This window comes from Euprymna scolopes, chromosome 43, assembly GCF_053919585.1.
Source record: "Euprymna scolopes isolate OS-2025 chromosome 43, ASM5391958v1, whole genome shotgun sequence".
NCBI lineage: Eukaryota > Metazoa > Mollusca > Cephalopoda > Sepiida > Sepiolidae > Euprymna > Euprymna scolopes.
In genome coordinates, this window is record NC_136524.1 from 9,432,746 (window position 1) to 9,459,390 (window position 26,645).

The following is a 26,645-nucleotide window of genomic DNA, read 5'->3' on the forward strand; positions in this document are numbered from 1 at the left end:
TATATATATATATATATATATATATATATATATATATATATATATATATATATATATATATAAGTTACTCATCAGAGTTAAGCTGCTCCTGACAAGTTTTATTTTTAATTTTTCTGGAGCTGACCTCGTCTGGAGTGGTCATCTTTGAAATAATGTTTTATTGTATTTATTTTATTTATTTATTTTTATTTATTTATTTTTTTTTTTTTTTGCCACAAGTTGAAAATCACATATAAAAATCTCATAATGAGTTAATCAAAACTGGGGCTAAAATACATAACAGTATGAACATTTGGAAATTTATCAAATTATAAAAAAACAAATTATATGTACATTTAAAATCACCCCCTTAATGAGATTCTACATTTTTAGGTGATTATGTGTGAACACACTTAAAAAGAAAACAATAATTATTGTAAAATTTACAGTGGGTTGAGTACAGTTGCACATATATATTTAGCTTAAAATGACCCCTCCCCCACTTTTTCCGGGCCATTCTAACTTTTAGGGCAGTTAACTAAATTTTTTACCACTAATCTTATGTCTGACTGACTATGTCATATTTTTCGCATTACTGCCCAGACTTAGGGTTAATACTATGAAAAAAGGTAGGTTCTGTATAACTATTCACAATGTCATATTTTATACTAAATTTTGATCAAGAACATTAACATGACTAAGATTTAAAAAAAACAAAATTGATTTCATCCTGAAAACGTTGTCTGGTCCGAAAGAGCAATCATTTTCAGTTAACTTTACATGCACAAAGGACTTTTTGTTGTTTTCTTTCTTTCTTTATATATATATATATATATATATATATATATATATATATATATATATATATATATATAAAGCCTGAAGAGCCCTAGAGTGGATGAAACGCGGAATATTCAGTGTAGCTTAATCGCCATATATATTTTATAATTAAGTATATATATATATATATATATATATATATATATATATATATATATATATGTGTATATGCATATATATATATATATATATATATGTGTATATGCATATATATATATATATATATATGTGTATATGCATATATATATGTGTATATGCATATATATATGTGTATATGTATATATATATGTATATGTATATATATATATATGTGTATATATATGTGTATATGTATATATATATGTGTATATGTATATATATATGTGTATATGTATATATATATATATATACTTGTACTTTTTTGTAGAAAAAGAAACCCCATACAGTGCTCTATTATTAGGGAAAAACCTTTCTCGAAATAAGAGCAATATATTTTTTGTATTATATATACAGGAATTTACATCGGTAGTCGGTACCGACGGTTTCAAGCCCAGTATGTGAGGACTGCTACTGCTCTTAATGTCCGCCTCAGGCTCTTTTCAGCCGACTCTCATCTGTCTTTAACCGGAACTCTATATATGCACACCATAATTTTTATTTATTTATCTTATCTTTTTTTTTTTTTTTTTTTGTATGCTATTTTTATAAAGTAATACATTTGAAGCAATAAATTAAAAAGTATGGGATGATGCCTTCTATATTATTATTTTTCTTTAAGCACCCCCCCCCCCTGTGATTCAGTTTAAGTCTCGTTTAAAAGCGTTTAAAAATTCATTTTGAAGTTATGTCTAATCTAATTTTTAAACGAGATTAGACATAACTTCAAAATGAATTTTTAAGCGCTTTTAAACGAGACTTAAACTGAATGACGGGGGGGGGTACTTAAAGAAAAATAATAATATAGAAGGCATCATCCCATACTTTTTAATTTATTGCTTCAAATGTATTACTTTATAAAAATAGCATACAAAAAAAAAAAAAAAAGATAAGATAAATAAATAAAAATTATGGTGTGCATATATAGTTCCGGTTCCGGTTGAAGACAAATGAGAGTCGGCTGAAGAGAGCCTGAGGCGGACATTAAGAGCAGTCCTCACATACTGGGCTTGAAACCGTCGGTACCGACTACCGATGTAAATTCCTGTATATATTATACAAAAAACAAAAAACAAAAAACAAAAATATATATATATATATGGCTCATTCCATGTCAAATTGACAAGGGGTTAAACCATGTCTGACACGGATTTGTTTCAAAGTTGCTACACTTATAGATCCCCATGAAAGGAATTGAATGGCACCGGTTACACATCTCATGTTTCTGAAATATGACCTTTACCTTTTTATAAAGCGTCAATTTTTATGGAGTGGTGACCAACTTTAAAAGACGATATCTGTTATTTATGGGCCTACAAAGTTCATTTATATATCATTCTAAAGTACTTGAATAGATCTACAATTTTATCTGGGGATATTTTTTTCAAGGTCAAATTTAAAAAAGTTGACCTTGACCATGACCTTTTACCTGAATTATCTTAAAAAGGGTCATTTTAATTTTTTGGTAATTTCAACAAAAGATTTGTCTATCTTATGACAGTATATATTCCAAATTTCATGGTGGTTTTTCCACTAGAACCATTCCTACAAGCATTTTAAAGAAGTGGGCTAAATTCAAAATGGTGGAATGTAGTACCTGCTACTTCATATAAAAATATTTTGATATTTCATAATGTCGTCATGTCTGATATCCTTGTGAAGCTATTTTAATGCTGATTAATATATACATAAAGACCATGGTCACAAAATCCATATAAAAAGATAATTTGACATGGAATGAGCCATATATATTTTTGTTTTTTGTTTTTTGTATAATATATACAGGAATTTACATCGGTAGTCGGTACCGACGGTTTCAAGCCCAGTATGTGAGGACTGCTCTTAATGTCCGCCTCAGGCTCTCTTCAGCCGACTCTCATTTGTCTTCAACCGGAACCGGAACTATATATGCACACCATAATTTTTATTTATTTATCTTATCTTTTTTTTTTTTTTGTATGCTATTTTTATAAAGTAATACATTTGAAGCAATAAATTAAAAAGTATGGGATGATGCCTTCTATATTATTATTTTTCTTTAAGTACCCCCCCCCCCCCCCGTCATTCAGTTTAAGTCTCATTTAAAAGCGTTTGATGAAACTGAATTTTCTTCATTTGTTTTTTTTTTTTTAATGCAACACAAATTTTGTTATGGAAAAAAGTCATATAATAAAAAGGGAGTTTAAAAGGTGTTGAGGGTTAATTGAATTATAACATAAAATATATGTGATCTGAATGGTGAACCATTTTTTCTTGGTAATTGATATTCTAAATCTACAAAAAGGCAAGTTATATTGTTTATGGGTCCTCTTCAATGAAAAACTTAAAAAATTAATGTTCTAAAAAAAATTCTTGACATGTTGCATTTTATCAGTATATATCTTCTGGTAAGAGTATCAATTTCCCATTCCAAGTTTATTTATTTATTAAATTGTTAGGTGAAAGGGGTTTCGGGTGTGCCGAAAATGAATATCACATTTAAAATTGGGGCTGGCTACTAATTTTCACAATAGTGAAAAGATACTTTTCCACAAGTTTGATGTAATAAAAAGATACATGTGCGCGCTTGCATGTACAACATGACATAATAAAATATCGCATTTAAATTTTCCACAAATAAGTAGTTTTTCAGATATTAAGCAATGTAATTCTACATGTTATGAGTGGTGGCCATTGTTATATGTGCAAATGCGCATAATTTTGCCTACCCCTATCCCAACAAAAACAAAACAAAAACACCAATACTTTCAAAAATATTGGCAAATCAGAAAAGTACCCAATTCAAAGTTAGCAGCAAGCGGTGTTTTATCACACTCAGTCCCTGATATTGAACTTTATCAGTATATATCTTCTGGTGAGAGTATCAATTTCCCATCTCAAGTTTATTTATTTATTAAATTGTTAGATGAAAGTCCGAATAGTTACGAATCCCCCCCCTCCTCTTCAGGTTCAGCAGATTATTTAGGAAGCCATCCTTAACTTAGGCTCAATTATAGCTTAAAAATAAAAATAAAACAAAATACTGGAAGAAACCTAGCCAATAAATGTTATTTATTGGGTGAATTAATGCTAGTAATTTGTTTTATTTTTAAGTCATTATCGAGACTCCAAAGATATAACCTGGTACGGGCAAAATGAATGCCGATGCTCAAAATATATAAACATTTGACACCCTCCCTTTACTTATTTGCTACTTCCACCTGACATAATAGCTTTCTTTTTTATCACTATTATATTGAACCAGTTGCTGAAGTTTGTGCAAGAAGGAGGTGCAAAAAAAATAATGTGACTGAAAAGGTATAGAGTAGGAGAGAAAGATGTAACAGTTTTTTTTTTAATTATTCTTTTTTTTTCTATTCAGGATCCTGAGTAACATTGGATGTCTCAGCTAGTACATCATGACAAAGGTGCTTTTGTGCATTTTAAATAGACAAATAAATACAACAACCTTGCTCAAACCTATTATATCTATTTTTATATTTCAGATTAGATGCATAAAGAAACATTGTGTTTGAAAACAATGAAATGAAACTCAGACCTTCTCATGTAAAAAGTAGGTATATATTTTACAGGATTCTTAAAATTCTCCTGCTGTATATCAGTCCTTGTAATGTATATATTGTAGGTAAAATAGAAATAATCTATGTGATAATGGGTTCTGGTTTCGAAATCGGAAAATGACAATTGCTGTTCAACAAAAAATAGTACTTCCTCATTTTAAAGTATTTAGAATTTTTAATTTCATTATTTTTTAAACATTCTGTTAAGAGGATTAACAAAACTTCTTTTACCACTAACCTTAAGTCTGAGTAGCAAGCTTGTAAACCACATATAGTCATGTAAAAAAGCAGAACACCCTCAACAAAATGTTTGATTTGATTCATTATAATAATAAACCCATTCCAATCTAAAAGAAATAAAATGTTTATTTTTTTTATTTGTTAATAATTATAAAAAATTGTGGAAAAAAATTATAATTGGAAACTGTTTTTGATAAACATTTCCGATATCAAAACCGGAAGCCACATATACTCTTTCTATTCAGCCATGTTATATTTTGTGGCTGATGTGAAATATAACAGTTTTATATCTAAACATTATTTCCACTTTTACAGATTTAAATGTTTTAAATAAATCAATCATATTTTTTAATGTTTTCAATGGAAATCGCTCCGGACAAGGCATAAAGCCACTTGATGTAAAGGGCTAAAACAAAAATTTTTTTTGTTAAATTAGCCAACGATAAGTTTTGACAGATTTCAGCTTCACTTATCTTTCACCGATATATTAATTCATATATTTTTTTTTATTATGTATGGCTTTCTGTATGATAAATTATAATTATTTAATTTTTATTGAAAGAAAACGAGAAAAAAAAGAATAATATTTCTTATTTATGTGTGGCTTTCTGTATGATAAATTATAATTATTTAATTTTTATTGAAAGAAAACGAGAAAAAAAAGAATAATATTTTTATTTATATGTGGATTTCTGTAGGATAAATTATAATTATTTAATTTTTATTGAAAGAAAACGAGAAAAAAAGAATATTATTTTTATTTATATGTGGCTTTCTGTATGATAAATTATAATTATTTATTTTTTATTGAAAGAAAACGAGAAAAAAAGAATAATATTTTTATTTATATGTGGATTTCTGTAGGATAAATTATAATTATTTAATTTTTATAGAAAGAAAACGAGAAAAAAAAGAATATTATTTTTATTTATATGTGGCTTTCTGTATGATAAATTATAATTATTTCATTTTTATTGAAAGAAAACGAGAAAAAAAGAAGAATATTTTTTATTTATGTGTGGCTTTTTATGCAGTAAATTGTAATTATTTAATTTTAATTGGAAGAGAACAAGAAAAAAAGCAATAGTTTTCTTTATGTAAAGGCAAATATTAAAATTGCTGTTTAATAAGGTTCCATTGTTCAGTTGATTAATGAAAAGGCAAATAAATAAATGTCTTCTTTCAAAACCAATATGTGATTATCAGGAAATTTCATTAGATGTTCTGCTGGTGTATTTCCTGTTAATTTCAGTATTATGTAATCAGTAATTTGAGAGTTTAGTGGTTATATATATATATATATATATATATATATATATATATATATATATATATATATATATATATATATATATATATATATATATATATATATATATATACACACACACACACACACACACACACACACACACAGAGTTTTATTTATATAGATAAGGATTCCCAACCTTTCGCTTGACGTCTAGGAACTACAAAAGCACTTTTCCAGCAGGTTCATTTGTGTTGAGATGCATGTCCAGTCAGTACCAAAATTGGCGTTGAACAACTGCAGATTCGGGTGACAGGCCACCATATAACATTTTGTTTGTTACATGGTCTCACAATGATATTTTTGTATACGACACAAAAAAAATATAATAGAAATGTAGAAACTGCAAGTGTATGGTATCTTATAATTAATTCACTCTGAATGGACAAAATGATGCAATGGTGACTTTCATGGTTTGAACATGCGCTGAGAGCCACCAACTACACTGGCATAAAACTCACTTTTAAATTTGAAGTTGCCAAAAAGAAAGATGAAGGTTGATGACAAGTGAGCAGACACCTTGCACACTGACCGCTGTAAAACTGACCTTCACTTGCTCATGCCAAGTAGAGATATAAATTCATTATTGCAGATCCTATGGTAGATCAGGACTAAATTAAAGAAGAAGAAAAGTGTCTAACATATTTAGATAATAATCAGTTCTAAATCTATTCTTGTGCACTTTTTTATTATTTTCAATTTAAAATTGTTGCCAGAAATTTCAATATTTTGTAACAATACAGAAATAGCTTTTGGGTATGCAAGAGATATATGAAATTTTATTTTTTTCAAATGTTTCTTTCAGATGTCTTCTCGAAATAGTCTGGTAACTACAGTAACGGTCACCATGACAACTACAACCAGTACTGTACCTTTACTGGAGATTGACGAAGGCAGTGATTTACAGGAGCCATCACAACGTAAAAGCAATAATGCCCCAACAACTTTGCAGAGGCATTTTGTGTATGAACCTCCTCCCATTCCTAAAGAACAACATGGACACTCGAAATGGCCAGCAAGAAGTCAACATGACAGGCAAGAGCAATATGCTGTACAGAAACAACATTCAAGATGGCCATATGAGGATAGCCAAAGTAATTATCCTAAATGGAGCCCAGGAAGTCATCTCCAAAGCAACAATAATAATACTATTGACTCTAACGTGATTAGTACCTCTAACAATATGGAGAGGACGTTTTTTAATAACAATAATAGTAATTATTATAATACAAATTACAACAAAGATTATGATCTGTCAGGAGATCAGTTTACAGAGAACCGTTTTATTGATTCCTTGTCACCAACATCACCATCTCCTTTACTGATGATGGTTCAGGAAGAAGAGGAGGAACTGAGTGATATATCTGGTAGAGGTCTAAAATATCCGCCTCCTCGAAGAGATTCAGATGGCCATATTTTTGGTTCAGCCAACTACAGTGCTCCATCGCCTCCTGAACGAGACTTCACCTTGCCATATTCTTCTGAAACAATTGTGTGGAAAAAAGAGAAAAACCTCTCTCCCCTTTCATGTGAGCAGCATAAAGACGGCTCTGCATGGAAGGAAGCATTTGATCTGGATCCGTATATGGCGACAAATACAAGATTAAGTACTACTCCTATGATTGCTCCTGTTTGGAAAGAAGAAGGTGACGGAGTAATTGGTGAGAAACATTCAGTGTCAAACAGTTGTTATTTATCAAAAGTAGTGACTGAGACACCTGTAACTAATGATAGGAACTCAAGGTCGTTAAGTAACACTGCGACTAACAGACCTTATATAGTTAAACCAAAGCCTTTTTATAATACAAGTACACAAACAGAGGAAACAGAAGTTGGCTATGATTCACAATTACAATTTAAACCTGAAGAGACAGGCTATGTGTCGTCGACATCTGTGCAATCAAATATGGGTTTCAATTCAGATAAAACTCGTTTAGAAAAGTCCACGCAAGTGCAATTCTCCAAAACAAATTTGGATGGTAGCAAACTTGTGACTCTGGAACAACTGAGAAGTCCAAACCACAAAGAATTTATACCAGCTTCAGCGCCACTTCTTCGAAGATTAACTGAAGAATATTATCAGATGAATATAAATGAAGACAATAAAAATGAATCGATAACGGTTGAGCAAGGGGCAAATTTCGATGTTGATAAGCATGCAAGGAATATAAATAAGTATGATTTACATATAAATAAGGCGGCTACTCAAAATACCAATCCAGAAGATAACAAAAGATCCTTTATGAGTAAAACTATTTCATACACTAATGAACCGTTACAATTATCTACAGAAGATAAGACGAGTAAGACAAGGTGTGTTAATGAATCTCTTATTAATGTTCATGAACAGATGAGGCCTCACATTGGCGTAAAAATGGAAAACATAAATATCAGCAACATTTCTGAAGCTAATACAAATGTTTATGATTACAAAGGTCCGTTAAAACCGAGCATAATCAACAAGAAGACTAGTGTTCGTGTAAATAGACCACAACCTCAGTTTGCTAGTGATATTAACGTTGATTCTTTAACTGTTAAGGAACATAGTTTTAATGTGGAAGAACCAAGGCTGCATCCATTCCTCGGTAATAAGAAGAATGAATACAGTAAGCCTGATTTACAGCCACAGTCTTACAGGCATGTAGATATGCAGCAAAATTTGAATTCGGATGTATCTCAGCCAAATCTTTCTAAGTATGCTACATCTGGTTTTAACTTGAAGGAGAATCAGTTGCGATCATATAGAAGTGAACCAGATTACATAAATCTAGGTGAACAAGTGGAAGATTCTAATATACCAAAAATGTTTGATACTGTAGATGATGTTTTTCTAGAATCTAAGGGACTTCCTAAGCATGCCAAAAGTGATTCGAGAATAGACAGTCAACGGCAAGGGGTCAGTGTGCGATTTGCAGCAAAGACCAATGAAATTCCAGATAGTTTTAGGCTTCAACCAATGAGAACAGATAGTTCAAATTTAAAATCAGAAATGGAATCTGCACAGATGACAGAATCAAATTTTGTAAATCCAGATCTCAGTCATGGATCTAATCCGGAATGTTTATTTAGACAAAAAGATAATCCCGAATCGTCTGTTAATCAGAATGCAAACTCCAAACCAATGAAAGATAGACATAGGTTACATCCTGAGATTTTCTTGGACCAAACAAATGAAAATGTATTCAGTCAGTCTACAGAAAGTTCAGAGTGCAAATATGGAACAACCTTTGATTATCTCTTGACTCAGACAAGAGAACCAACCAAATCTCCACTTTTAAAGAAATATGCATCTACAAGTGATATATTGATAGAAAAAAATCCACCTGTTAATTCCAGAAAGTCAGTAGGATGGTATGAAAATGTACCTAACCAAACCAGAGAAAATATATTTATGCAAAAAACAGTTTCTGGTTCATCATCTGAGAAAAATATAAGTCCAAGTCAGTTTAGTTGTAATAATTTCGGCATTATTTCAGGATCAATGATATCAAAGTATCCACAAAGTCATTTTAGTTGCACACCTAATGTTGTTACTCTATCAAACGCTGCAGCAGAAGAAAGTGAAGTGGCAAAGAGTGATTCGCTAAAAGATGTGTCAAAACAAACTGCTGAAACTGAAAAAAAATATTTTACACAAGGCTTTAATACAACCAAAAGTTTATCGGTACAACAGGGAACATATGATGGTGCAGCAAAGAGTTCATCAGTGCAACAGGGAACATATGATGCTGCATCACAACCTTTTGAAAACCAAAGCTTTATTCAACATGGCCGTTCAGAAAGCCTTCCAATTGATTATACCTATGAAAGTCCCCGTCAGCATCTGCGGAGTTACTATAGCTGTACAGATGTCAACAAAGAAAAGTAAGTAAAGAAATATACCATATTCTTTCAGCTATAAGCCGATCTTGGCCATGAGTTTAGTGAGTATTTTTCAAGTTGAATGGAAGTATTTTGGTACAAGCTTGTCCATAAGTTGACCTATATTTTTGGTTTGAGCATGACCAAGTCAAGAAAAACTCCTTTTCTCATACTTTATATAGACTTACCCAAACATGCTGTTTCTGCATTCTCCATCATTGATTCTGTTCTTACAACGTCTCCATTCTCTCATTTGTTTTTTACATATTCCTAATACATGTAGCATTGAAATGAGTAGCATGCGTTTGTTTGTGTGTAGAGGTCTGACGATGCCGGGGACCAACTCATTGATTGTATTCCCCAAAGTTGTCCTAATATTGAAAAATATGGAAAAGGAGTTAGTTTTAATATGATTGAATGCCTCTACCAAATTTGGATGTCTAAGGCCAACTCCTTAATTATATACTCAATCTCCTATTTTGGGTAGATACCCCAGATCAACTCTTTGGTTGTATCCCCCAAAGTACTGGTATGATAAATATGGGAAAGGAAGAGTTTTAATGATTGGATCCCTCCTCCCCAACCAAATTTGAATCCCCACACCTAAAAAAAAAAATTTGGATGCCAAAAGGCAACTTTTTGATTGTATGCTCTATCTCCCAATTTGGTTGGATGTTGGGGACTACCTCCTTGACAGTACCCCCCAAAGTACTGGTATGATAAATATGAAAAAAGAAGATAATTTTAATATGATTGGATGCTTCTATTCCCACCTCATCAAATTTGGATGCCCTTTCTCCCCACCAATAAATTTGGATGCCCAAGGGCAATAATTTGTTGTTTGAATTTTTAATGGATTAATAAATATTTTAATTTATTCAATTTTTTTACACCAATTTTTCTTATACGGTATAAGTGCCAAAAATAAAGTTTTCTCGGTTGGTAATTTATTATTTTTCAAGAGCTAACTATTACAATATTGTTTCGTTCACGACTAACAAATCAGAAAAATTATGTCCTTGCTGCATTTTTAGTCACTTACTTATCGGATGTTCACCTTAAAAAAAAACATAGAAAAACACCATCTTGAACAACTTACATGGTTCATACAACCAGCACACTCTGCCATTTTTTTTTTTGTTACAAACATTACGATCATACTGTATTTATCTTAACTACTTTCAATTATTTTCATATTTTTCTGAATTATTATTGTCGTGATTATATTTGTATTTTATTTTAAAGGTTTTGTTTTTTTGTATATCAACTTATTTTATTTTACTATTCTTCGAGCCATATTTTTAAGTTATCCTAGGTGCTGTATTTATAATTTATTTTTCAGTTAAAATACTCTTAATAAGGTCAAGTAATTGAAACTCCATGCTTTTTCCTTTCGTTTACTTTTTTTGTGGACTTAATTGAAATTCAAATCTAAATTAATAAATTTATTGAATCTTGAGCAATCCATAATTGGTTAGGAATCGATCTGCCATACGTTTGTGTTTACTTATTATTTTTCTAACAATTTGCTTGCGAACCGACTCCCATCTCACTTTTGTCTGTATTTATATGTATACAGGAGTGTCTGTTGATGAAATTTGGTTTGTGATCTTTCAGATAGGGAACACTTCTTTTAAGGCCAAATGATTAGCTTTATAGTCAATTTCAAGTTGTTTTTTTTTGCTTTGTTTTATAACTCAACATTTGATGCAGAGCAATTTTTTTTTTATATTAATTTTTTGTATTTAAATTATTTTACAAGTTTTCTTTTTTTTTTTTTAGGAGAAAGTGTCACTCCCCTAAATTGTTTACAGAAAAAAATAATATGCCTATGTTTCTCACTGTGTTGTTCAGAATACATATTCCAACCTCATAATGATTGGTTCATTAATTTAGGAGTTTATCCAGTATAAAGGAATAATATATATATATATATATATATATATATATATATATATATATATATATATATATATTATTCCTTTATACTGGATAAACTATTATATTGCTCTGAATTCTCATCGAGCTAAACCGAGGTTAATATTGGTACAATAATCAATATAATACCATTTAAAAGGTATTAAAATTGATTGTTAAAAAAATCCACATATATATATATATATATGGAGAGTAGATAATACAGTGGATGTGTTATCGGCAGCTCCAGTAACTCTCGCTTCTCCTATTTTGTCATTCAGTCCTCATTCAATGAGTGATTTTTCTGACAAAGGGTGAAGAAAAGGCTGCTTAAAGGTCGGTACTACTTGGTGACCAGTAGTCTGAGATGTCGGATATTTTTCTGTCTTTGTCTGTCCTTGTTGCCATGTCACTAGTAAGGGTGCTGGAGGTAAACGTTTTGTCTGGGCTGACGTTATCCGCCTGATAGTCAGGGACCCGAACCTTGGATTAACCACTAAGGAGGCTGTCCTATCAGCAGGCGCAAAGTACTGGGACTGCTGTATTGCCATTTGGTGAGTGGATCTGGACCATGCAGTAGTCTCTGGTGGGGCCTCTCGATGCCATACCAGTGGGTAATTGTTACGGCTTTGCCTTTTCGTATGCTACAAAAAAAAAAAAAAAAAATTTTCCTGTCTTTTTCTCTCTTACTTTCCCTCTCTGTACTGCTCTAACCAAGTATGCCGACCTATTCCACAAATCCCCAAACCTCAACATGAAATATCACCAGAATAAAAACTCGATTAAACCTAGAACCCCATCTTCCAGCGTAGACCCCTACTACCAGGTCTCCTTCTCCAATATCAGGGGTCTACGTTCCAACCTTCCAGAGGTTGAAACCCAATTACAGGAGACGAAACCGGACATATTATTTCTATGTGAAACTGGAATAGGGCCGACCACTTCCCTAGATGAGTTCATAATTAATGGATACTCCAATTTAACAGCTAAATCTGACTCCCAAGATCGCCATGGGCATGGAATATGTGCCTACATTAAGGATGGCTTCCCATGTGGCAGGGATATCTCTAGAGAAGATCCTAATTTACCCTATATGTGCTTCAGGGTTGCACTTGCTAACACCACTGCATTTATATTTGCCCTCTATAGGCCCCACAACAGCGGAGTTACTATCTTTAAGAGCATATCTGAGAAAATAGACCACATACTGTCTTCACATCCCTCGGCTAACATCCACATCTGTGGTGACTTCAACGTCCATAACGTGGAATGGCTGACCCATTCAAATAAGACAGATGATGAGGGGAGGTTTTGTCATGATTTTGCCATTGCTTATGACCTCACTCAGATTGTTCGCGAACCCACCCGTGTGCCCGATACACCCAATCAATATGCAAGCCTCTTAGACCTTTTTCTTTCAACTTCCCCTGAGCTATGTTCATGTACCGTTCATTCTCCTTTAGGATCCTCCGACCACTCCGTCGTATCAGTTAAGATAAAAACAAAATGTAAGAAGCCATCAGACGTACCCCTCCACCGTACTGTATACCGATACTCTATGGCTGACTGGGATAGCTTCCGTACATTCATATCTGATTTACCTCTGCACTCCATGTTTAAAAAGGAAGTGTCCTCTATAGTATCAGATCTGACCGAATGGTTAATTGTAGGCATAGACCAATTCATACCATCAAAAAAATTCCAACAAAAACCTAACAGCCAGCCATGGTTCTCCCCAGAATGTGCTGCTGCTATCGCGCACAGAAATCACTTTTTCCATAACTACCAACGTAATAGATGCACTGAGACTAAAGCTGCTTTCAGGACTGCCAGCAACCACTGTAAAAGAGTAATAAAAAATGCAAGAGAGCTATATGCCCAGTCTGTTAAATCCAAGGTAGCTGATCAGCGGCTTGGTTCCCACCAGTTTTGGCAAATAACAAATAGGATCCTGAACAGAAGTGTGCGTTCTATCCCAACCATTATCAATGGACCAGAGGTTATCTCGTCAGCGTCAGACAAGGCCAAACTATTTGCAAAGAACTTTGCAGCTAATTCTACCCTATGCGACGAAGGCCATCAACTCCCCATATTTCCTCCTATAACACAGAACAAGCTAGGTAATATACAAATATCCGTGCATGAGGTCGCCAAGCTAATAAAAAACCTAGATTCCAGTAAAGCAACTGGCCCTGATGGCATCCCAATTATAGTGTTAAAAAAGCTTCAACCAGAACTTGCTCCCATACTTACGAAACTATTTAAGCGCTGCCTTAAGGAGAAGTGCTTTCCGACCCCCTGGAAGACCTCATCAGTTTGCCCTGTATTTAAGAATTCAGGTGATAAGTCATCTCCCTCTCAGTACAGACCAATAAGTCTTCTCTGTGTTATGAGTAAGTTGCTGGAATCCATATTAAATAGAGAAGTAGTCAACCACCTCAGCAGGAATAACCTTCTTAGTGACACACAATATGGTTTCCGCTCTGCAAGATCTACCGCAGATGTGCTGACGGTTATATCCCACAGGATTAGTGAATCTCTTGACAAAGGCTTCCTTTCTAGGGCAATTGCTCTTGACATATCAAAGGCCTTTGACAAAGTATGGCATAAGGGTCTACTTCACAAGATTTCCAGCTACGGTATAACTGGAAATGTTTTCTCAATCATTAAATCATTTCTCTCCGATAGGCTCATAAGAGTAGTGGTAGATGGACAAAAATCGGAGGCCTGCAATATAAATGCTGGAGTCCCTCAGGGGTCAATCCTCGGCCCAACTCTCTTCCTGATCTACATCAATGACCTCCCTAAACACATACTTAAATCATTCGTTGACATCTATGCTGATGACACAACCATCTACGGCAACACATCAAAGGCTGCAAATGACGAAGTTCTCTCGGATTCTCTCTCCTCTGATCTCGAGCGCGTGGTTCAGTGGGGGAAGATGTGGCTAGTTACCTTTAATGCATCTAAAACCAAACTCCTATCCTTACATCATCAACGCTCTGATCCCCAGCTGGCATCAATTGTGATGGATGGCTCTCATCTGGGTGAGGCCCCGTGTTTTGACAAGCTTCTGGGTTTGACCTTTACTCCTGATCTGAAATGGAACACGTACATCCAGTCTGTTGCCAAGGTCGCAGGAAAAATGGTGGGATCCTTCTACCGCTCCAGAAGATATCTCACTACTGATGCAATTCTCTATCTATATAAAAGCCAAGTACGGCCAAGGATGGAATACTGTTGCCATATCTGGGCAGGAGCTGCCAAAAACAGCCTATCATGCCTTGACAGAGTACAAAATAGACTTCGTGGTTTAGTGGGGGATGCCCTTTTCTCTACCCTGCAACCCCTCTCCCACAGAAGAGACGTTGCGAGCCTATCCTTGTTTTATCGTTATTTTCATGGCAGGTGCTCGTCTGAACTCCAATCCCTGGTCCCCCCTCGCCAAACTTTCACGAAAAACACCCGTCTAGCTGAATCCACTGTGAAAAATTTCCCTCACTCTATATCTGTGCCTAAATCAAAACGCGGATTTCATGAGCAAAGCTTCTTTCTTAGAACTGCACGCCTGTGGAACTCTGTTCCGTCTGCCTGCTTCCCTCCGGACTACAACTTGGATGTCTTCAAGTCTAATGTTAACAAATTCCTAATGAACCGCCCCCCTAATTAAACACTTCATAAAATCTCCTCACTAACGTGATGTACTTGCAATAACCCTTATCCCTGAGTGGCTTCCGGGCCTTGATAAGTGGTGATCACTGTGTAAAAAAAAAAAAAAAATATATATATATATATATATATATATATATATATATATATATATATATAGCTGCTAGAAAGCCTTTTACTCTAATAGTTTCTTCGCTAAAACTGCTAGGCTTTGAACTTCCCGTCTAGGTTCCTGTTTCCCTGACTGTACTGACATGCAGAAGTTCAAGTATAGTGTGAACAGACATCTTGTTACTCAACTCCCTACATAGTATCCTTGCAATTATGTCCCAAATAGGAGCCCCCTACACCAAAGTGGCACCGTGCTTTGTCTGGGGTGAAAATGCAATAGAAAAAAAAAATGTGCCAATTTTTGTGTCTGTGGACAACTATTTTATATATATATATATATATATATATATATATATATATATATATATATATATATATATATATATATATATATATATAAGTAAATAAATCTTTATCTCTATTATTATGTAAAAGGAACTCTGTGTGTGAGTTTGTTCCCTATCAACTCGAAAACAGCTGGGCCGATTTTTATGAAATTTCACACGAAGGTATTTTATGTATCTGGCAGTGTTCTTAGATCGGTTTTGTATCAGAATATATTTCATAAGTATCAATAATTGATAATTGAAAAAATCTGATGAAAGAAGGAACAGGCGTGAATGTTTCTTTTTAGAGCACAATTAGAGCATGATTCTTGACTTTTTCATTTTAAACTAAAATTCAAGCCATTATATAAAAAAATAATTTTATAAAATGAACAGTATGTTCTCTACAGTGCAATGTAACAAAAAAATGTTTGAATTTAAGGATTATAAACTGAATTTAATGAGGTCAAATAGAAATCCTGCAGTTAACTTTTACTGCGAGGCAGTTTTTTTGGGTTTGTTTACCCAAGTATGGCTGGTTTTGTTTACCCAAGATGTTGGGGGAGGGGACCAGCTTCCCTAAAAAAAGGGGATTGTCCAAATTGAATAGCAATTTTCTTATATAAGAGGTTTCCCCCGCATTGCTTTCTGGACGTTCTCAAATACGAAAGCCAGGAACCACACGTCTGCTTCAGATTAGTTTTGCTTTTATACGAAAAAGCTGAACCAACACGAGAGAAGCTAAGATAGCAAGAATTTTGTAAAAGTCAATGTAAATAAATCTAGATGCGATGCGCGTTCGCAAATCTTAGATATTACGATCTAGACGGTATATAAAAAGTTCCAAGAAATAGTCGTCCCCCCCCCCCCAGAACCCTCCGAAAAAATGTCTTTGCCGGACATACAAAAAATGTGCACACACATTTTGCTTTATATATATATATATATATATATATATATATATATATATATATATATATATATAAATATAGATTATACAAGAAAATAAATATAAAACTAATTAAGAATTTAGAGGTGGGGATCAGTATAATGTATAATGTGATCCTATTTCTGAGACATTCTAACATTTCAGAAAAGTTAATAAAAAAATGAAACTATAGATTAGAGCTCAGACGAGCACTTGCCATGAAAATAATAAGCAGAGACAGGCTCACAACATCTCTTCTGTGAAAAAGAGGTTGTAGGAAAGAGAAAAAGACATTCTCCACTAGGCTACAAAGTTTATTTTGAACTCTGTCAAGGCAGGATAAGTGTCTTCTAGCAGCACCTGTCCAGATGTGGCAGCAGTACTCCATCGTTAGACATACTTGGCTTTTATATTGGTAGGGAATTGCAGTGAGATATCTGCTGGAGTGGCAGAATGATCCTGCTGGAGTGGCAGAATGATCCCGCCATTTTTCCAGCCATCATGGCAACGGATTTAATGTACGTGTTCCATCTCAGGTTAGAAGTAAAGGTCAAACCCAGAAGCTTGTCAAAACATGGAACCTCTCCAAGATGAGTGCCATTCATTTTAATTGATGCCAAACGGGGATCAGAGCGTTGATGATGTAAAGATACAAGTTTGGTTTTAGATGCATTAAAAGTGACCAGTCATCTCTTTATCACATGCTCAAGATCAGAGGAGAGAGAATCAGAGAGAACTTTGTTATTCATAGCCTTTGAAATGTTGCCATAAATGTCTATGAATGATCTTAAGATGTGATTTGGGAAATCATTGATGTAGATCAGAAAGAGAGTTGTGACCAGGATGGACCCCTGAGGGGCTCCAGCATTAATACTGAGCTTCTGATTTCTGCCCATCAACCACTACTCTTTTGAACCTACCAGAAAGAAATGATTTAATAATTGAGAAGACATTTTCAGCTATACTGTATCTGGAGATCTTGTGACGTAAACCTTTATGCCATACCCTATCAAAGACCTTTGATATGTCAAGAGCAGTTGCCCTAGAAAGGAAGCTTCTGTTGAGAGATTCGTAACCGTATGAGATATAACTGTTAGCACATCTGCTGTAGATCTAGCAGAATGTAAACCATATTGCATGTCACTAAGGAAGTTATTTTTGCTAAGGTGGTTGACTACTTCTCTATTTAACACAGATTCCAGCAACTTACTCATGACGCACAGGATACTTATTGGTCTGTACTGAGAGGGAGATGAGCGACCACCTGAATTCTTAAATACGGGGCATACTGATGTGGTTTTCCAGGGTGTTGGGAAGCAATTCTCTTTAACACAACGCTTAAACAGTTTTGTATGCATGGAAGCTTTTTCAGCACTATAATTGGAATGCCGTCAAGGCCAGTTGCTTTATTAGAATCAAGGTTTCTGATTAGTTTGGCAACATCATGCACAGATATTTATATGGTGCATACCATGTTTTCAGACACAGGAGGAAATGGGGGGGGGCAGCTATAATTGCGTAGGGTAAAATTAGCTGCAAAGTTCTTGGTAAAGAGTTTGGCTTTGTCCAATGCTGACAAGATTACCTCAGATCCATTGATGATGGTTGGGATAGAGCACATGCTTCTGTTCAGGATTCTGTTTCTTATTTGCCAAAACTGGTGGGAACCATGCTGCTACTCAGCTACTTTGGACTTGAGGGTAAAAAGGAGTGGAAGTCCTTTGTAAAAATTCAGGTATATGGCCACGACTTTCCATTTGAAAATTTGAATATTTCAGGTTTGAATTAAAATTTGATCCATAGTCATTAAGCAAAATTTCCTGATGTTCAATTTCAGATCTCTCAAGTCGTAAATTTTAGATATTTTCTGGAATAGAAAATCATTTATTAAGGATTCTAGAAGTAAGGTTATTATCCCTATATATTTATTTTGATCTTTGTAAGAGGACATAAAAATGGTACAAAATAATTTTTTTATAATAAAATTTACTTTCCGTCATCAAGTATTCTCCTAAAAGTTAAATGAATGAATGCAAAAGTTGGCTAATTTCTCGATTAGATTAAAACTTATCTTATTTTAATTTAAATTTACACGATAGCAGCACCGTATGTTTTATATACTGCTTATGTATAACCCTTACCTCCGTGGATTATGATCCACAGACAGTCATGGAGTATTACAAGTTGAATGCAATCCTTAACTGTGGGATCACAAATATAGCATTTTCTTGTCTTGGACCCTTTAAATGTATTCAGACATTCACATATAGCAGTCAGATTTATCTCCAAGAATAAAAAAAAAAAAAAATCTCCAGACCTTAAGTCCGTATGGCAACACAATTTCCACATTGAGTTTTCAAAAGTAGTTTTGCTCTCTAGGATGTATCTGAGGTTGTTTACCTGGTTGCCATTCACTGCTAGTGGTTTCTTCTCTCACAGAAAGTCACCATTCAGCCAAAAACCTTCATCACTGGAAAAGTTTGTTTTGTTGATGCCCGTGAAAAAAAAACGGATCACTTCCAAAACACGAAAAAAGCAAAAAATTATTAACAAGTCAAATTGTTTTCTCATAAGAATAAATTATTTGATTAAATATTTCAATTATACATATATATATAGTTTATATACAAAGAACATTAAATTGTAGTTGTATTTCTTTCTGCTTTATGAGGTCTATTTTCAATGGCTAAAGTCCCTGCTTTCTATTTAATGCTTTCTTTTTATTATTAGGTTCATCTAGGCAAAGTTGCATTGACGATTTCATGGTCACAAGTCATGACACATGTGTCCCAAAATGATGTGGATTCCTTTGAAAATGACAAGGAGACTCCCTGATCATTTGAAAACCTTTGTTTTTATTGAGCCACTATTTGCCCCCCCCCAGCCCCTCTCAAAGTGATCACTATATCTACCTACTTCATTGACTTCTCTGTATTTTATCTTCCTTCTTCTTCCTCTCAATAATCACATGCTATTTTTTCTTTCTCTATTCCCTCTTTCTTTTTTGTTTATACATAAATAACTTTCCCAGAAATGTTAGTTCACTGTGAGAATTTATCTGTCAGTAATTTGTTAGAAATGCCTTAGTTGACCTTCATGATATCTCCAACTTTTATCAGCTGGTCTTTTCAAGCTAGTGCTGGGAACTGGACTTTCCAGACTTTTTTGTACAGGCATTTAAAATTGTTGTAAACTCGTGAAAATTCAGTATGTTATTGCTACACACCTTATGAGCTGATTGACCAATTTTTATGATTTCAGGTTCAAATGAACAGCTACAACAGGAATTGGAATACACTCTACTAAAGCCTGATTGTCACAGCTGGTGAATTTCAAAAATGCAATTTGGATGTGAGGACACTTTAGAAGAACGACATGCAATAAAATTCTGTTTTAAACTTGGAAAAATGACACAGAAATGTATGGAATGCTTCAGACTGCTTTTGAACCATCTTTTATGAATGAAGCACCAGTTTTTGAGTGGCATAAGAGATTCAAGGAAGGATGAGAGGTGTGGGAAGAGTAATGAAGTCAAAACACCAGAGTTGATTAGCCAAATAAATAATTTTATGGATAAGGATTGTCGTGTGTCTATAGAGACAATAAATGCACAGTTTGATGTCAGTGTGGGAACTGTACACACAATTATTCACGAGCAACTGAAGATGCAGAAAATTTGCAAACAGAAAGTTTGTCCAAAGAATGCTCAGTGAAGATCAGAATAGAGAGATGATTGAGCTGATCAATTCAGATTCCGCAGTTCTTGATGCTCTGGTGACCTGCGATGATAGCTGGATCTACTGCTATGACCCAGTGACCAAGAGACAGTTCCCAGTAGAAGCATGCTGACTCTGCCAGATTCCAAAAGACAGAGAAAATCCACTCAGAAACTTATGATGATCACTTTTATTTCTCTTCTCTTGTGTGATTATTTCTTTACCTTTTCATTTATTTTTGATATTTTTGTTTATTTTTCTTATCTTTTTCTTCACTCTATTTTACTTTTTGATTCTCTGCCTTTATCATTTTTTAATTAATTTGAAAGTCGGTTTTTAATTCTTTTATTTTTATGTTTGGTGCTAAATTTCGTTGTATCTTGTTGTTGACTCCATTTTCAGTCTGAGTTTTTGAGCATAAATTTGATCAATCAATTCTTTTTATTCCTAAATCCAATGTCTGGATATTCGCAATTTGATAAACTCCATTTTTTATTGATTGTGGGTTTGAGTACATACTTTTGATCGACCCTGCTTTTCCTTTGCAAAAGTAATGTCTATATGATTTTTTTTTTAGGTTTTGTTATACCAGATTCTCTCAGATTTTCATTATGTTCCTTCTGTTATATTCGCATATCCTTCTATATTTACATGATAAACCAGAAAAGCAGCAGAAGCTGCAACAGTCAATAATGGCGACGGCAAGACAAAGATGTTCGTCGAGTTAATACAAATGAACACGATAAATACACACATCAATTTCAAAGCCCATTCTCTCACATACACACATCAATAGAATAGCTTGCACATCACTTCAACCAAGAAAACCGCCAGATAATGATGCACAACAAAAGAGAAAACCAAAATGTAAAACACAAGCATCGCAGTAAACGCAACTTAGACAGCATATTAATGCAAATAAGTATTACACAAAACATTGCAACAATTCAACACCAACTAGGTTACATTCACAACTTTTTCAGCTTTAAATCAATATAACACATACATACATACACCAAACAGATGATTCCCTACAACGCGTTAAGACACAATAAACAAACACAATTAAAATAGCAAAATATAAGCTAATTATCAATTTGCCCTTTGTCTTCAACTACATCCATGACACCACTATAAAAACAGTAGCCGTCGTGACAAAAAGTCAGTCGCCCAGAGTCACAGCAAATCTACAGCACGCGATAGTTATCGGCTCTGTCAGATCTCTTCCTGATGTTAAATCCACTCTCGCGCACATCATCCTTACGAACTTTGAACACTTTGTTTATTTTTACTTTCTCATTAAGATTAATTTTTATAAATAAACGATTAAAATTTAAATCCATATTGTTTGTCTGCTTCCTTCTCGCCACCACACGCTTATTCATTATATAACACTTCTGAGATAGATTACGTCATCTTTTTTTTTTCTCCCATTTTTATCTCAATGTGTACATCTACTCTGATTTGAGGAAAATTTTCCCAATTCTTGGAACTGTTCTGTTGATTCTCCTATTTGAGAGTTCTTGCTGGGATTTTATTCTCAACTCGCATTAACTTTCAGGATTTTACTGTCAATTCACTTTAAGTTTTTGGGTTTATAAACAGTTGCTATTTTCTTTCTGGCCAGAATTCTATTTTTTTTTTTTTTTTTTTTTTTACATAGGCGTCACCACTTATCAAGGCCGATCGACCACTCAAGGATAAGGGTTAAAGAGTGTAGAGTAGTCAAAAGGACAATATAGTAACCGATAGTAATGGAAGTTTGGTAAATTTGTTAACTTAAGTGGAACGGCTCATCAGAAACTTGTTCACGTTGGACTTGAAGACAACCATATTATAGACAGCTGGAAAGCAGGAAAACGGAAGACAATTCTACAGGCGTGCAGTTCTAAGAAAAAAGCTTTGTTCATGGAATCTACGTTTAGGTTTAGGCACAGATAAAGAGTGGGGGGAATTATTGATAGTGTTTACAGCTAGACGAGTGTTTCTTGTGAAAGTTTGGCGAGGGGGGACCATAGATTGAAGCTCAGTCGAACACTTTCCATGAAAATAACGATACATCAGAGACAAACTCGCAACATCTCTTCTGTGAGATAAAGGTTGCAAGGAAGAGAAAAGGACATCTCCTACGAGGCTACGAAGTCTATTTTGAACTCTATCAAGGCAGGCCAAGTCCTTTCTAGCAGCTCCTGCCCAGATGTGGCAACAGTATTCCATCCTTGGACGTACCTGGCTCTTATATAGATAGAGAATAGCATCAGCAGTGAGATATCTACTGGATCGATAGAATGATCCCACCATTTTTCCAGCGGCCTTGGCAACAGATTTGATGTATGTGTTCCATTTAAGATCAGGAGTAATGGTCAAGCCAAGAAGTTTGTCAAAACTTGAGGCCTCCTGAAGACGAGAGCCATTCATTTCAATTGATGTCAGATGTGGATCAGAATGTTGATGATGTAAAGAGAGAAGCTTGGTTTTAGATGCATTAAAAGTAACCAGCCATTCTTTACCCCATTGTACTACGTGCTCAAGATCAGAGGAGAGAGAATTGGAGAGAACTTGGTCGTTTACTGTCTTAGATGTGCTACCATAAATGGTAGTGTCGTCAGCATAGATGTCTACAAATGATGTAAGGATGTGATTTGGAAGATCATTAATGTAGATCAGGAAAAGAGTTGGGCATTGTTTATTCATTTTAAATTGTAGCAATTTAATTCATTTTCAAAGCAATAAATATTCTCTGCCTTCTGACTGTAAAAATAATTGTCAGCTAAATACTCTTCAAATTAAATAAATGAATGTCACTTTTTGACAATAAGGCAACATAATTTAAATTTGAAACAATTAATTTTTTAAAAAATGTTGTTACGGACCGGTATGAAGCTGAGTCAGGGTGGATGTCACCTGGTAAGAATCTTATGACTCTAGGTCAGCGCTTCACCCTACGTTGTCCGTAACACAATATAAAAATAAAAATGAAATAATGACAAGTAAAGTGTCGTCCACGATTTGTGACCTATTTGACACGTTGTCTGAGGTTCTCATTAGCACATTTTATTCCGAACGATTCAAACTCAAAGCAAGAATGACACAATGCTAGAATCTTGAAACACGAATTTTATTCAGCATCCTTAAATTTAATATCACACCGCAGTAGGTTGGGGTGAGGTCAGATGATAAAAAAAAAAACATCATAAAAGAAAGAAAAGAAAACAAGGTGACAAAGAACAAAAATAATATCAGAGAAAATGTATATACCATTTCCATTATGGTATGACAGTTCAGCCAAAGACAAGGAGCGGGGATATCGGGATGGGGAAATCATAATAGTCACTTAACTTTATCCAATTGGACTTTCATGTTTCATAATGTCTCCGCAAAGTTCATCATTCGCAAGATTTTTTCTGTTTGGTTTCTTCTTGGATGGGGACGTCCGTCGACATGACGATATTTTTGTTCGTTGCAACCCTCTTCTTATTCATCTTTAATATCTTCGCCGTGAACTTTCCATGATGTCCATTCTCGGCCGAAAGAATTCAACTCCCGTTTATTTCAGGGAAATCTGTTTATGCTGCACTTTGGGCATGCCTGAGCACCACCGGCTCATAGCAAGTTTTTTTTTTTTTTTTTTTTTGATTCATTATTCGCTCAAACGTAAGCAAAACAACCGGTCTATTTGACACTGTTCACTGCTCTCCAGTCTCTTTTTCTTTTCTATCTTTTTTTTTGCCTCTCAATTTTTTTATATGAATGCTATCGTTTTTCACTGTTGACAAAATGCTCAGTTCAAAAATCACTTTCTTTATTCGTCCGCGTCGATTTCACTTTTTATTTCTCTCCCTTTACCTTTTCATCAGCTTCGCTGACAGTGGGCTCTCTTGCGCATTGCATTTTCAGAGGAAGGGAGGGGTGTGTGTGTATGCCTCGAATGCTAGTGCGTTTATTTATTTGTCATTATCATTATTTTTTTTTTATTGAATTTAAATTCACGCTCGCGGAAGGCGAGGGGGGGTGCATGCTTTCATATTTATATTTGAATTTAAGTTCACCGTTCGCCGTAGGCATTCCCCAAGAGATAAAAAAAAAAAAAAAACTATTTCTTATTCTGTTATGATTATTTCTTCATTTATCAACCAATATCAACCAGCCTCTCCACCAATATAACAATGTGTAAAATCGGACTTTTTTACCTTAGTGCAATTAATCGGATCATCTCATTTTTTTTTCAACTTGTGTGAGAGATAACGTACAGATGAAGATAAATTACCTTACCATATTATTATATAGATAACTAGTGTTGCCCAGTATTTAACATAACGTTAAATTCCTTTAAAAAAAAAACGAAGAAAAATGGAAAGGAACTGAGGCATGTGCATGCAAGTATTATGTTTTCTCTAAACAGTTTTTGTAAGTAAAAAAAAATATTCAAACTGAAATCGAAACCAAAACCTAAAGACAGTGAGACATGTACAATAACTAGTAGACTAGCTTACTACAATCTTTAAAAAGTGTTTTCAAACCTACTTATTCTTAACATAAGGAAGCTGTCATGTGAAGTATTCGTGCATGCACAATTGTGAAACAGTTGACAGACAGATAAAAATCTGATTACCCCGCCCCAAGTACCAATTTTAGCAACCCTTTTTTTTCTGAGTGAAAACCTGTTAAGATGTTTTCATATGTCTGAATACCCTATATACAAAATTTCAAGTATGTAGATTAAAAATTTGTTGTATATAGGTTGAGAGTTGTGCTCTCTCTCTCTCTCTCTCTCTCTCTCTCTCTCTCTCTCTCTCTCTCACACACACACACTCATTCTCACTTTTATAAATATACAGATAGATAATACTAAGGTAAGAACCATTTGTTGTTGTTTATTGCTATATTATATAATGGATTCTGTGTTCTTTCTTTTAGCAGGCTTTTAGAACCCAAATCTATCTATGGAGTATCTGACTACATGGATATGTCTGGCCGGCATCACACGGAAAGGTCCCAAAGTAGCTCCCGAATAACAGATGACATGGCTAGATCATCTAGTTTTGTGCCAGCAGTAAGTAATTTATTACTACTTCAATATGTACATCATTCAAAGACTGTTTCAGTGTGTTACAGCTCTTCAGGCTTGCTAGAGAAGCAAGTACTTCAAGTTGAGATTATAAATCGTTTGAAAAGATTAACCCTTCACCGATTCTTTCATCATTATATGAGGTTTAATGTTTATTTTACATGCTGGCATATGTTGGATGGCTTTTAGAAATTGACTTTCAAACTTACTTATCTCTAGCCAGTTTCATATTTATCCTTCCTTCTCTCAAATACATTCTTATCATTTTCTTCCATGTTTTCCTTGGCCTCCCCTGTGAACTGGACCTTCTACCTCAACTGTTCTACAACTACTAATCTAAGAACTCTCATTCATTCTTTCAATGAGGTCATGTATACTGTACAGATTTAATTTCCAGCATTTGCCAGGCAGAGTTGTTACAACCGTCTGAAAGTATTACAAATGTTGTCATATTCTTTTAAAAAAATAAGATGAATTCAGTTAAATATAAATTTTTAAAAATATGAAAAATGGAACTTGGAAATGCTGACAGTTTTTCCATATTCATCAATTATACAAATACTATTGAGCTTTTTCTTGGATGTTTGAAGTTGATTTTCATGAGAATCAACTTCAAAAATATAAAGAAATTGTTTTTCTGTATTGTTACACATACACACACACATATGTATATAACACTACAGCTCCCACGAATTGTTGTCCAGTCATGGTATTTACAAATGCAATCCCTAATCTTGGGAACATAAATGTAAGATTGTCTAGTCTTGGATCCCTAAAATGTATTCAGGCATTTCCTGGTTGCTAGAACCATGCATATAATGTCAGTTTTAGCTCCAAGGTGCATAAAATGCGTAGGCCACTAAGTTGAGTGGCAATAAAATTTTCACACCAATGGATTATTGGTGATACTAAAGCAATACCTTCGCTCTCTATGACGTCTCTGATGTTGGTCGTTCGGTCGTTGGTCATCCCTGGTGCGTCCT

General features: G+C 34.1%; 1 protein-coding gene across 1 annotated transcript in view; it reads left to right on the forward strand.

Moving 5' to 3' along the window:
- Positions 1-26,645, forward strand: part of LOC145268173 (uncharacterized) — a 116,483-nt gene that overhangs the window by 20,279 nt on the left and 69,559 nt on the right. The window contains exons 2-4 of the mRNA XM_080123385.1: positions 4,440-4,507; positions 6,869-9,927; positions 25,512-25,647. Of these exons, the coding sequence (XP_079979511.1) occupies positions 6,869-9,927; positions 25,512-25,647 (3,195 nt within the window). The 5' untranslated portion in view covers positions 4,440-4,507. The remainder of the gene's footprint in view (positions 1-4,439; positions 4,508-6,868; positions 9,928-25,511; positions 25,648-26,645) is intronic.